The 13,127-nt window shown below is 40.6% G+C and overlaps 1 protein-coding gene across 5 annotated transcripts in view; it reads left to right on the forward strand.

The window, feature by feature from the left end:
* NAALADL2 (N-acetylated alpha-linked acidic dipeptidase like 2) overlaps nucleotides 1-13,127 on the forward strand; it is an 828,713-nt gene that overhangs the window by 390,202 nt on the left and 425,384 nt on the right. For all 5 annotated transcript variants that reach the window (XM_058187422.1, XM_058187420.1, XM_058187421.1 and 2 more), the window contains exon 5: nucleotides 8,041-8,191. In XM_058187422.1, the coding sequence (XP_058043405.1) occupies nucleotides 8,041-8,191 (151 nt within the window). The remainder of the gene's footprint in view (nucleotides 1-8,040; nucleotides 8,192-13,127) is intronic.

Below are 13,127 nucleotides of genomic sequence, written 5' to 3' on the forward strand. Positions count from 1 at the left end.
TCAGAGTTTTTACTACCGGTTCTCCAAACTACTCAAAATTTCTGCTACCGGTTCTCCAGAACTGGTCAGAACCTGCTAAAACCCACCTCTGGAACATGCACATGTGGGGTGAATCAGTAGTAACCTAATGTGAAACCCACTACTGGAGGAAATGTAAACTTTGGGAATGGATCCTGGGAAAGCTGGCTCAAGTGTTCAACAGCCAGAGACTCAAGGCACAGTTCTACTTCTAATTTAACATTTTCTCCTATTGCTCATAAAGTGGAATCTGTAGATTAAACAGCGTGGCTTTCCCTCAAAAACAAATCAAGTTCTGGGTTATGTATACCTAGCATTTATCCTGGAAGAATGATCCTAGGTTTGAACAATGCATTTTATTGACTAAAATAGTCTACAGAATAGTTTTGCTTTCAGTCTAAGTGTCAGATTAGAAAAGAGTGGTAAAATACCCATAGGACTACGTTATTGTATTGGCCTTTCGAAACAGCTGCCACTTGAGAAGAAAGACTTGTGACTTGAAAAGCAGAGTTAGATTTCTTTATGTGTGCTGAGTTATTCAGCATTAGACCATATGAGGACGTGTTTCAGATGTCAGCTCTTTAAACTGTAACATTTAACATGCCTTTACATGTCAGCTGCTGTCAAAGCAGTTGGACACATCTTACTACGCTACAAGTATCTCATCCATTGTCTGGGAAAGTTAGGTCAACCAGATGACTTTTGAGTCTCTTTCCTATTATCAGAAGGGCATTCAAGTATAACGCTCAATGTAGCAAAATTCTGGGCTACAGCATGTAAACCCTAACACAAATAAATAAATAAATAGCAGTTTCTTAAAATAGTAGCATAGTATAATCTGGTTAAATGCAACATTGACATTGTTGATATTTGATACTGTGTTGCTGAAGTACTGCTAGTCCACCATTCCTTGAGCCGGCAGATAACTATATCAGCATAATATTTACCGGAGATTCTTTTATTACCCAAGGCATCATATCAACAAATGTTGTTGTTCTTATTTGTATTGTACAAGGGATTTTAAGAATCAGAATTGATGGATTCTCCCCATTTTCATTTCCCTCTCTTTCCACAAACATCACCAACTGGAAATAAACTACTCACAATTGATGATGTTATCCATTCAGTCATGTCTAACTCTTGGCAATTCTATGGGCCAGATCTCTCCAGGCCTTCTAATCTTGCACTGTTTCTTTGAATTTCTCTATCCTCTGGCTGGTGTCAGCTTTCATGGCGTCCAGCCACCGGGTTCTTTGGCAGGCTTTTTTTTCCCTTTTACTGCTAACTCTTCCAAGCATAACTGCTTTCTCCAGTTACTTACAGTTAACTTCCCTTATTGGGAACTTAGATGAGTCTGGAAAAGAGGCCACATTTTATAAATGGTTAGATCAATGGTGAAATACAATTTTTTTACTACTGGTTCTGTGGGTGTGGCTTGGCGGGTGTGGCAGGGGGAGGATACTGCAAAATCTCCATTCCCACCACACTCCAGGGGAAGGATACTGCAAAATCCTCATTCTCTCCCTACTCCTGGGAGAAAAATATTGCAACATCTCCATTCCGACCCCACTCTGGGGCCAGCCAGAGGTGGTGTTTGCCGGTTTTCTGAACTATTCAAAATTTCCACTACCGGTTCTCCGAACTGCTCAGAATTTCCGTTACCGGTTCTCCAGAATCTGTCAGAACCTGCTGGATTTCACCCCTGAGTTAGACTGATAAGTTTAGTCATCCATCAAAACCTGTTCTGGTTTTTACAATGGTTTTGCATGGGTGTATTTGGGTGGGACATAACCTATCAGTTGATTTACACCTGTTGTCATTAGGCTGTTTTTGGACATAAATTTAGCATTTTTATTTTATTTATTTATTTGCATTTATATCCCGCCCTTCTCCGAAGACTCAGGGCGGCTTACACTGTGTTAAGCAATAGTCGTCATCCATTTGTATATTATATACAAAGTCAACTTTTATTGCCCCCAACAATCTGGGTCCTCATTTTACCTACCTTATAAAGGATAGAAGGCTGAGTCAACCTTGGGCCTGGTGGGACTTGAACCTGCAATAATTGCAAGCAGCTGCTGTTAATAACAGACTGCATTAGCTTGTTGAGCCAGCATGATTCCTCAGTAGTGCTATTTTCAGACTTTGGGATAGGAATATTCTGGAATTATGCTGAACTCTCAATCCATAGTCAAGTTTCTTTTGGACATAGGTTTAGCGGAATTCCAGAAATGTGCTGAACTTGTATTCAAAAGCAACCTGAACTATGATTAGTTTATTTTAGTTTGTGATTGTTGGTTATAATACCCTGTATTTGCTTTGGGAAAACCTGGTGGGGGGGAGGGGGAGAGGGTTGGGGGAGGAGGGTGGAAGATGGTATATGGATTGATTAAAAATGTACAGGTATGATGGAACATATGTAACCAAAAAGCAAAAGAATTTGAAATGAAATCGGGGCTGCTCAAATACCACTTCAGACTGAACTGGTGGGAATAAGGGATTGGAAAGGGAGAGGAGGAGAGAGAGGGAAAGAAGGAAGTGGGATGGAAAGAAGAGAGAAGGATGGAAGAGGGGGAAATGGAGAGGAAGGAGAGAGGAGTGGGGAGGGAGGAGAGGAAGTAGAAAAGGGAAGGAGAGGGAGGATGGGTAAGTAGAAGAAGGTAGAGGAGGGTAGAGGAGAAAGGAAGTTTAAGTTAAGGAAGTGATAAACGAGCAGGCCCAACTAGGTAACAAATGAAAGTTAAAAGGTGATGGATAAATGACTGTACATTAAATATGATGATAGAAAATGAAAATAAAAAACTTTTGGGAAAAAGAAAAGCAACCTGAACAAGAGATATTATAAAAAGTTGCAAAAAGAAGCATTGTAGCGAAAACCAACTCTTTGTCTTCCCTACTTCATCATGCCCTATCTTTGTTATCTCCATCCATCAACTTGGGGGTCTGGAGGCTAAAACATATGAAGAACAGTTGCAGGAACTGGGTATGTCTAGTTTAATGAAAAGAAGGACTAGGGGAGACATGATAGCAGTCTTCCAATGTCTCAGGGGTTGCCACAAAGAAGAGGGAGTTGGGCTGTTCTCCAAAGCACCTGAGGGTAGAACAAGAAGCAATGGGTGGAAACTAATCAAGGAGAGAAGCAACTTAGAACTAAGGAGAAATTTCCTGACAGTTAGAACAATTAATAAGTGGAACGACTTCCCTGTGGAAGTTGTAAATGTTCCAACACTGGAAATTTTTAAGAAAATGTTGGATAGCCATTTGTCTGAAATGGTGTAGGGTTTCCTGCCTGGGCAGGGGGTTGGACTAGAAGACCTCCAAGGTCCCTTCCAATCTGATATTATTATTATTATAACTTCTAATGGGTTGATCCAAGTTTTATGAATCAAAGGTCAGCAGTTATCTGAATGAGGATTGACTTTTCAAGGGAAAGCTGTGCAGGGAAAGCTTCTTGTGAATTAATTTGACCTTCCTTCTGCCTAAAGCTGAATAGCTTGGAAGGCTGTGCAGGCATTGAAGAATTAGGGTTAGGGTTGGGTTAGGGTTAATCGTGCCCAGATCAATAGATGCTAGGTTGTTCCCATCACTTAGCAATCACTTGAGAGCAACACTGTACAAATGAACACTGAAATATAATCTGATTATATCATCAACATTGCCAATAAACCTTTCATTGATTCTTACTATAAAGCTTTTAGTATATGTACACACAGCATGTAGGCAGAAGAAAAAGAGTTAACATATTGGTTTGCGGAGTTTGGCATTAATTTTAATCCCAAACAAGACAGTTCTGCAGATAAAATATAATGATGGTTTTCCATTCTCTGAAGCCATGGAAAATTCAGGTGAAGGTGATACAATCCAAGCAAAAAAAATCCAATTCCCTTCTAAAACTGGTCTATTCTATTTAGTACTTTAAACAAATTATTCTTGTGGAAGTGAATCCCATATATTAATAATATTTTGTGACTAAAAGTCATTTCTATCTGAGCTTCCAAATAATAAGTGTGGAGCATCTTCCAGAAACTGCAGGAAATGCCAATCATTTCTACATACAAATAGATTCTGGAAATTTGGCTGCAAGTTCCCAGTTCATAAGGAGTTTAAATTGGTTGGGCAGGAATTTTTTTTTTCTTTATTTAACATAAAAATGCATCAGGTAAATTTATAGGAATAGACACATAGGTCTGAAGGAATGCTGCAGTGTTTGTTGCCAAGAAACGGGATTTGTCTTTTAAGGCCATGCTGTAATTTCTTCTTTAAATGGGCTGGGTAATAACAGAGCAGCAGGCTATATTCTCTGTTTCTTGGTTCCTGAAGTCTATTTAGGTGAAACAAAAGACATGCAACAAATGATATAAAAAAGGAACTAAATATATGTTTTGCTTACTGTATTATTATCTTTTAGTATATCTGGTATTATATATTATATTGTGTTGTGTTGTGTTGTGTTGTGTGTGGTGTGGTATGGTGTGTGTGGTGTGGTGTGGTGTGTGGTGTGGTGTGGTGTGTGGTGTGGTATGGTATCATTGCATTGCATTGCATTGCATTGTATTGCATTGCATTGTATTGCATTGCATTATTATATATGTGATCCATACAGGACACAGTTTATTTATTAATTAAATTTATATGTTTCATTTGCCAGGCCTAAAGAAAATATGTATTTCATTAATTAATTTACGTGTTGCCTCTCTCACCAGCAAAGTAACTTAAAAAGCATAGAAAAAAGAAATAAAAAGAGTTATTCTTGTCTCCAGCTCATAGCAATATCAATTTACATATCAAAACACAACTAAGGCCTTTGGTCATGACTGTTTCATGTGTAAGGGGAACATTTGATCCAAGGTATTTGGCTGCAAAAGTGGTTTACTTTGGAGGTAAAGGAAACTGTTAGAAGAGTGCATTTGTCAGGCCTGGAAGCCATTTTTTTTTGTTGGACCTTCAGGCCTGCCACTTTTACTACCGTGGGAAACTTGGAGGGGGAATTATGTGGAGCCATGGTGATATTTATAGTCATAATAACATTCCTTTCTCAAGGAGTCAAGGCCATCTTGCCCTGCACCTGGAAGTCTGGAACTGGGAGGCATCTCCAGTTGGGACGGTGCATTGATTGGACCATGTGATGGACTTGTGGATGTTGGGCAGGGACTTGAACTTTCCTTTGGGTGGGGAAAACCTGGAAACTTTCAGATTTGGGTTTTCCCAGATGTGCCAATATGACATCTCTAATAAAATGGAATTTTGAGGAACTTCAAGCCTCGGAGTGTTATTTCATTGGGGGTGTTAGTTGGAACCCTGACATTAACCCGAATCTCTTCTAAAAAATTAAGCCAGCCCCCCCGAATACCAGGGTGCTGTCCGGGGTCCTGAGCCCCAAATGTCAACCCAAAACCAGGCAGTGTGAAGACTCAGGGAAGATGACAGCATTTGGATTTTGTAACTATCTTAGGATTCTGGTTTGTCTCCTGGAAGAGTTAATGTGGCAAAAGTAAACTTTTGAGAGCCAGTGAAAAGTGTTCAAACTTGTCTTTATTTGACTTGTGGATTTTCCCCCCACCACAAAAAAAAAAATAAAAAAAAAATTAAAAGCACAAATGCACACAAGCAAATACATTACAGCAGAGTGAAACAGCTTGATAGCTATATCTATCAAGCTTTGGTCGTGTTGGTAGATGATCTCTGGAGGGCTCGGGACAGGGGTTGCTCCTCTGTCCTGGTCCTATTAGACCTGTCAGCAGCTTTTGATTCCATCGACCATGGTATTTTGCTGCAGCTGTTGGGGGGTTTGGGAGTGGGGGGCACCGTTTTTCGGTGGTTCTCCTCCTATCTCTCTGACCGCTCGCAGACGGTGCTGGCAGGAGGGCAGAGGTCGGGCGCAAGGCGCCTCAGGTGTGGGTTGCCACAGGGGTCAGTTCTCTCGCCTCTCCTGTTCAACATCTATATGAAGCCGCTGGGGGAGATCATCCGTGGTTTTGGGGTGAGTTGCCAACTGTACGTTGATGATACTCAGCTGTACATCTCAGCCCCGAACCACCCCAATGAAGCTGTCGATGTAATGTCCCGGTGCCTTGAGGCTATACGCGTCTGGATGGGGAGGAACAGGCTTCGACTCAACCCATCCAAGACGGAGTGGCTGTGGATACCAGCGTCCCGGCACAGTCAGCTGGTCCCATCGCTGACTGTGGGGGGGCGAGTCGTTGGCCCCCAGGGAGTTGGTTCGCAACTTAGGCATTCTCCTGGATGTACGGTTGTCGCTAGAAGAGCATTTGACGGCCGTTGCCAGGGGAGCTTTTTATCAGGTACACCTGATTTGCCAGTTGCGTCCCTTCCTGGACCAGGATTCTTTATGCATGGTCACTCATGCCCTCGTTACCTCCTGCCTGGATTGCTGCAATGCTCTCTACATGGGGCTCCCCTTGAAGAGCACCCGGAGGCTCCAACTGGTACAGAATGCAGCTGCGCGGGGGATAGAGGGAGCATCTCGTAGCTCCCATATAACACCTCTCCTACGCAGCCTGCACTGGTTGCCGGTGGTCTTCCAGGTGCAATTCAAGGTGTTGGTTATCACCTTTAAAGCGCTCTGTGGCTTGGGACCGGGTTAGTTATGGGACCGCCTACTGCCACAAACAACCTCCCATCGACCTGTGCGCTCTCACAGGGAGGGCCTCCTCAGGGTGCCGTCAGCTAAGCAATGCCGGCTGGCGACTCCCAGGGGAAGAGCATTCTCTGTGGGGGTACCTGCCCTGTGGGATGAACTACCTTTGGGGCTACGTCTACTCCCTGACCTCTGGACCTTTAAGCACGAGCTCAAGACCTTTTTGTTTCATCGAGCAGGGCTGGCCTAATGGTAATTTTAACAGGGGTTTTATTGGGGCTTGTTTTTTACAATTTTATTTCATTATTTTTAAATTTCGGCCAATTAAATTAGATTTTTATAGATTTATTCTGTTTTTTTAACTTTTGTGCAATTATTTTATTCTGGCTGTAAACTGCCCTGAGTCTTCGGAGAAGGGCGGTATAGAAATATAAATAATAAATAAATAAATAAATATCTACTTTTTAACACATGATCAAGCATACTATTTAGAATGGAATGGAATGGAATGGAATAGAATAGAATAGAATAGAATAGAATAGAATAGAATAGAATAGAATAGAATAGAATAGAATAGAATAGAATAGAATAGAATAGAATAGATTTTTTTTATTGGCCAAGTGTGATTGGACACACAAGGAATTTGTCTTGGTGCATATGCTCTCAGTGTACATAAAAGAAAAGATATGTTCATCAAGAATTCTAACGTACAACACTGATAGTCATAGGGTACAAATAAGCAATCAGGAAACAATCAATATCAATATAAATTGTAAGGATACAAGCAACAAAGTTACAGTCATACAGTCGTAAGCGGAAGGAGATGGGTGATGGGAACGATGAGAAGATTAATAGTAGTACAGATTTAGTAACTAGTTTGACAGTGTTGAGGGAATTATTTGTTTAGCAGAGTGATGGCATTCAGGAAGAAACTATTCTTGTGTCTAGTTGTTCTCATGTGTAGTGCTCTGTAGCATCGTTCTGAGGGTAGGAGTTGAACAGTTTATGTCCAGGATGTGAGGAGTCTGTAAATATTTTCACAGCCCTCTTCTTGATTCATGCAGTATACAGGTCCTCAATGGAAGGCAGGTTGGTAGTAATTGTTTTTTCTGCAGTTCTAATTATCCTCTGAAGTCTGTGTCGGTCTTGTTGGGTTGCAGAACCAAACCAATTATTTCTAATAATTATAGCAGAGAGATACTGAATAATGGATGTGGGGTGATTATAACTTTGATTATGAATTTAAAATGCACATGGCCTATGGATTTAAGCATAAATGTAACTGTTTACCAATATCCTCAAATTCTTTGCATGCTGATGTTTTGCAAGTTTTGGGCATTTAGGGAAGAAGGAAGAAAAAAACATGAGAATATAAGATTTTTCTAATTTTCCCTTTTTTTTTTTTTACTTTTATGCTTTCTCAGCTTTCACTGCTAGAAGAGGCAGGTTTCAAAGGTGCTCTTCTTTACATTGACCCTTGCAATTTACCAAAGTTTCAAAACCTGAGCAATAAAGCATTTATGGTGTCATTGAACAGTGGTGGTGATCCTTCCACACCTGGATATCCCAGTATTGGTGAGTACTTTTCTAAGAGTACTTTTTTTACATGAAATAAACAGCAAGCTCTTGATTGCAGAAATGGTTAGTTGAAAGCATAAAGCAAAAGTGATATAAAGGTTCTGCTGTCTGTAACTGTCTGTGTCAGTTGTCACTTTGTGCTCTCTTGTGCTTCACTGCTATGTGGTGACCGACTGCCATGAACTGTGGGAAGGGGGAATGAAGGAGGCAAAGCTTGGGGAAACGAAAGTAAGACCTGTGCCTTCTCGAGATGCTGCTTCAAGGTCACCCAGCTGGAAGGAGGAAGAAGCTGTTTACAAAACTGTGCTTGGATCACGGTTATGAAAACATCTTGTCTGAACCTGATTGGTTACACAAAGTGGGCAGCAAGAGACAGTTAAGGGTGGGGGGAGTAGAACTTAGGGATTTTGGCATGTGATTCTCAGTTCTGGCTTTGTAATATTGCAATACACTTGATCTCTAATAAATTATACCTTTCTCAACAAATGGAGCCAAGGATCATTTCTGTTTAGTGGTTTAAACTGTGGCAAAACTGGCACTCTATGTTATTCCTTCATGCTTCTCAGGGCCCTGTGTATCATAGTCATCGGCAAACTCTGAATGGCATAAATCAGAATTGTTTAGGTTGCACATTTAAGCGTGATTTAGAGATGTTTTGGGCTTTGCTTGAATGCAACATGTACTCTACGATTCCTGAAAGCAATCCTCTTTTTTTAAGGCTTTATGTAAATCAGTTAAACAGAAATTTACATGAGTCCCAATTATATTTTCCATGTTCTGCCAATGGAAACTTTAGAAATGTATATGGTAATGCAGTCGGGGAAATTATAGCACAAATAGTATCAAACAAAACTGAGATTGGAAAATGACTTTTTTTTTTCATTTTTTAAAAGCGGATGTACCTAAGGACATACTGAAAATTATGAAGAAGATTTGGCCAGATATGTCTTACTCCAGGAGTCTCCAACCTTGGCAATTTTAAGCCTGGAGGACTTCAACTCCCAGAATTCCCCAGCCAGCTTTGCTTAAAGTTGCTAAGGTTGGAGACCCCTGTCTTATTCCAATAAATTATTTCCACACTGCCTTTTCAATGGTACAAAACTGAAAGTCTGGATGTCCACTGTGGTTCCATATTGCTAGAAACAAAAGGCTGAAAAATAATATTTCTCTCCATTTCCCTAAGTTTCTGAAGGAATCTATCTGCCGCACTTCAGATACATAAGACGCTGTCATACACTTTGCATTATGATAAGGCTTTGTTTTTGTGAAACAAAACAACCTCTTTGTCTATGGATTTCATGGTAGAGTTCTTTCTTGTCTAACTTTAGCTGCATGGAAAATGTCATCATGGATTATCCTTGGATTGAGACTTGGAAAATATTTAGTCACTGTCTTTTTACAGTTGTATCTAATTGAAAAGGACAGGCAGCAAGTTATAATGTGGCCCTTTGCTACTAGAGATGGAAATATCCCTTATAAATATTGAGGGCCTCTGTGGCTCACACTGGTAAGACAGTCTGTTACTAACAGCAGCTGCTTGCAATTACTGCAGGTTCAAGCCCCACCAGGCCCAAGGTTGACTCAGCCTTCCATCCTTTATAAGGTAGGTAAAATGAGGACCCAGATTGTTGGGGGCAGTAAGTTGACTTTGTATATAATATACAAATGGATGAAGACTATTGCTTGACATAGTGTAAGCCACCCAGAGTCTTCGGAGAAGGGTGGGATATAAATGCAAATAAAAAAATATTGATTATTTTGCTGGTAAGTTATTGGCAAAATGCTTTATAGAAGAACTTGGTAGCGCTACGTTTATGAGTCTAGTTCAAGACGCCTGCAGGGAAGAGTCAAGGGAGCAAATGATGAAGCCTTCCATGTGCCATCATAAGCTGTGATGGCACAGTGGTTAGAATGCAGTACTGTCTTTCTCAACAGCAGAATATACCTCGGAAGGTATATTCTGAGGAAGACTGAGTCAACACTTGCTCACTCCAGGACTTCAATCCTGAGTGGTTCAAAATTGACTCAGTCTTCCATCCTTCCGAGGTCAGTAAAAGGACCCAGATTGTTGGGGGCAATATGCTGACTCTGTAAACTGCTTAGAGAGGGCTGTAAAGCACTGTGAAGTGGTATATAAGTACTATTGCTATCATGCAAATTTGCCATGCAAATACTGAACGTGCATAAGAAAGAAGAACAGCTTGTGGTGTGATGGTGAGACACCTGATCCACTTTCTTTCTAAAAAATATTGAATATTGGTATGGGTGGCAAATGGTATTTATGAAATGTGTCTTTAAGGCTGGGAAATCAAGAGCTTCAGGCAGTTCAAATGAGCATAAAGATTTATTGAAAGTTTAAGGTCTCTACAAGAATCTGAGCTACTAACTGTCAAGGGAAAAGAGTGGGAATTAAGAAAGCATTCAAGATGGGCTGGACTTAGATCTCTTATGAGTGTTCAGGGACTCATGACTGATGACCCCTTCCTGGGGCTCAGCCTGCTCATCTCCTACATATATATAACTTACGATGAATTTGCAACCTATTAATGCTGGCAACAGAAGATTCCCTTAAAATTTCTGTGTTTTCTGTTAAGTATGTCATTGATGGCCTTCCATTGCACTTTCCCCATTCTTAAGAATTCTATTTATTTCCCATACTTTCCATTTTTTAAAAAAGTATTATGGCATTCCTTTTCAGCCATGCCTATCAAGTTGCAGCAATAATAGTAATATTAGCTATTTTATTGTTATTTTTCATTATAGATTAAAATGTAGACTAATATATGGACCAGAACTTAAATGATTGACCCAATGTTGTGCAGTTTTGATGTTGCAACATAGATATCAGCAATATAAACCAGTAGTGGGTTTCAAAATTTTATACTACCAGTTCTGTGGGTGTGGTTTGTGGGCGTGGCATGGCTTGGTGGGCATGGCACAGGAAAGATACTGTAAAATCTCCATTCCCACCCAACTCCAGGGGAAGGATTCAGAACTCCCCATTTCCTCCCAATGAGCTGGGATTTGGGAGGCAGAGAATAGATGGGGGCGGGGCCAGTCAGAATTTTTACTACCGGTTCTCCAAACTACTCAAAATTTCCACTACCGGTTCCCCAGAACTGGTCAGAACCTGCTGAAACCCACCTCTGATATAAACATAGCTGACTTCATAGGTGGATTCTATTGTGATACACAACAGGATTTTCTGCAACTTTAGCAGACGTGGGTTTCACATAATTTTACTATTGGTTCACCACACACTGAAAAGTGTGCGGCTTGCATGCATACATGTGGTTTACAAAACGTGGCTAAATAGGATGGCATAGAGCTGGGCGGGGCGGTATTAGCCTGAACCAGTCCCAACTGGCTGAATACTACCACTGAAAATATCTTGCATATCTTGCATCTTGTTAAAATTATTCTAGAGTAGTGTTTCTCAACCATGGCAACTTTAAGATACATGGATTTGAACTTCCAGAATTCTCCAGCCATCTCAGTTAACTGGGGAATTCTGGGAATTCAAGTTCACATATCTTAAAGTTGCCAAGGTTGAGAAACAGGACAGCAGTAGAAAGATGTCTTTCTCAACAGCAGAATAGGCCTTTCCAAAGTGAAGGTCAAGTGGATTGCATCTCATATGTTCTTTCCAGTATATAATGGATAGGACATGCATTCATAGCAGAGGTGGGTTTCAGCAGGTTCTTTTTTTATTATTATTATTAAAAAAGTTTTATTTTAACATTCATATCCAATAACATATTTAATGTACCATCACATACAATTAATCGGACCGGCCCGGTCACCACCCCCTTCCTTTAACTCTCTTCCCTTCTCTACCTTCTTCTACTTTCCACAACCATCCTCCCCCTCTCTTATCTACATCCTCTCCTCCTTCCTCCCTACTCCTTTCTTCTCCCTCTTTTATCCCTCTTCCTTCCTTTCCTCTTCCTCCTCTTCTCTTTCCTACCTCCTTCTCTCTTCTACTTCCTTCTTTCCCATCATTCTGAAGTGGTAGCCAGGCAGCTCCGATCTTACATTAATTATACGTCTTCAATCATCTTTGTACATTGACCATCAATCCATTTTCTACCCTCATCCCCCCCCCCCCTCCCCTCCCCTTCCTCCCCCCACCCCCCGGGACTTCCCAGAACCAAATACAGGGTATAAAACTAACAACAAAAATTAAAATATAACACTAATCATAATCCATAGTCACTCCTTAAAACCACAGTTCCCCTTCCAGAAACAAAGAAAATACATTTCTTCCAATCCATTATATATCAGACCATTCCACTCCTAGAGTTCTCAGAAATTTCCGATAGAGTTAGTGTTTGATCTTGAATAAAGTACATAGTTTTAATATCCAACCTTCATCAATCAATATCAAAACAACGTTCCATCTTCCAATATTCACCAAGGGTTCTTCTAAAATGTCTTTCTTCCTTAAGCAGTCTCTCAAAAATAGTTCATATTTCCAACTTAATTTCTTAAAAGTATTATGGCATTCCTTTTCAGCCATGCCTATCAAGTTGCAGCAATAATAGTAATATTAGCTATTTTATTGTTATTTTTCATTATAGATTAAAATGTAGACTAATATATGGACCAGAACTTAAATGATTGACCCAATGTTGTGCAGTTTTGATGTTGCAACATAGATATCAGCAATATAAACCAGTAGTGGGTTTCAAAATTTTATACTACCAGTTCTGTGGGTGTGGTTTGTGGGCGTGGCATGGCTTGGTGGGCATGGCACAGGAAAGATACTGTAAAATCTCCATTCCCACCCAACTCCAGGGGAAGGATTCGTAAACTCCCCATTTCCTCCCAATGAGCTGGGATTTGGGAGGCAGAGAATAGATGGGGGCGGGGCCAGTCAGAATTTTTACTACCGGTTCTCCAAACTACTCAAAATTTCCACTACCGGTTCCCC

The sequence above is a fragment of the Ahaetulla prasina genome, chromosome 6, assembly GCF_028640845.1.
Source record: "Ahaetulla prasina isolate Xishuangbanna chromosome 6, ASM2864084v1, whole genome shotgun sequence".
Lineage (NCBI taxonomy): Eukaryota > Metazoa > Chordata > Lepidosauria > Squamata > Colubridae > Ahaetulla > Ahaetulla prasina.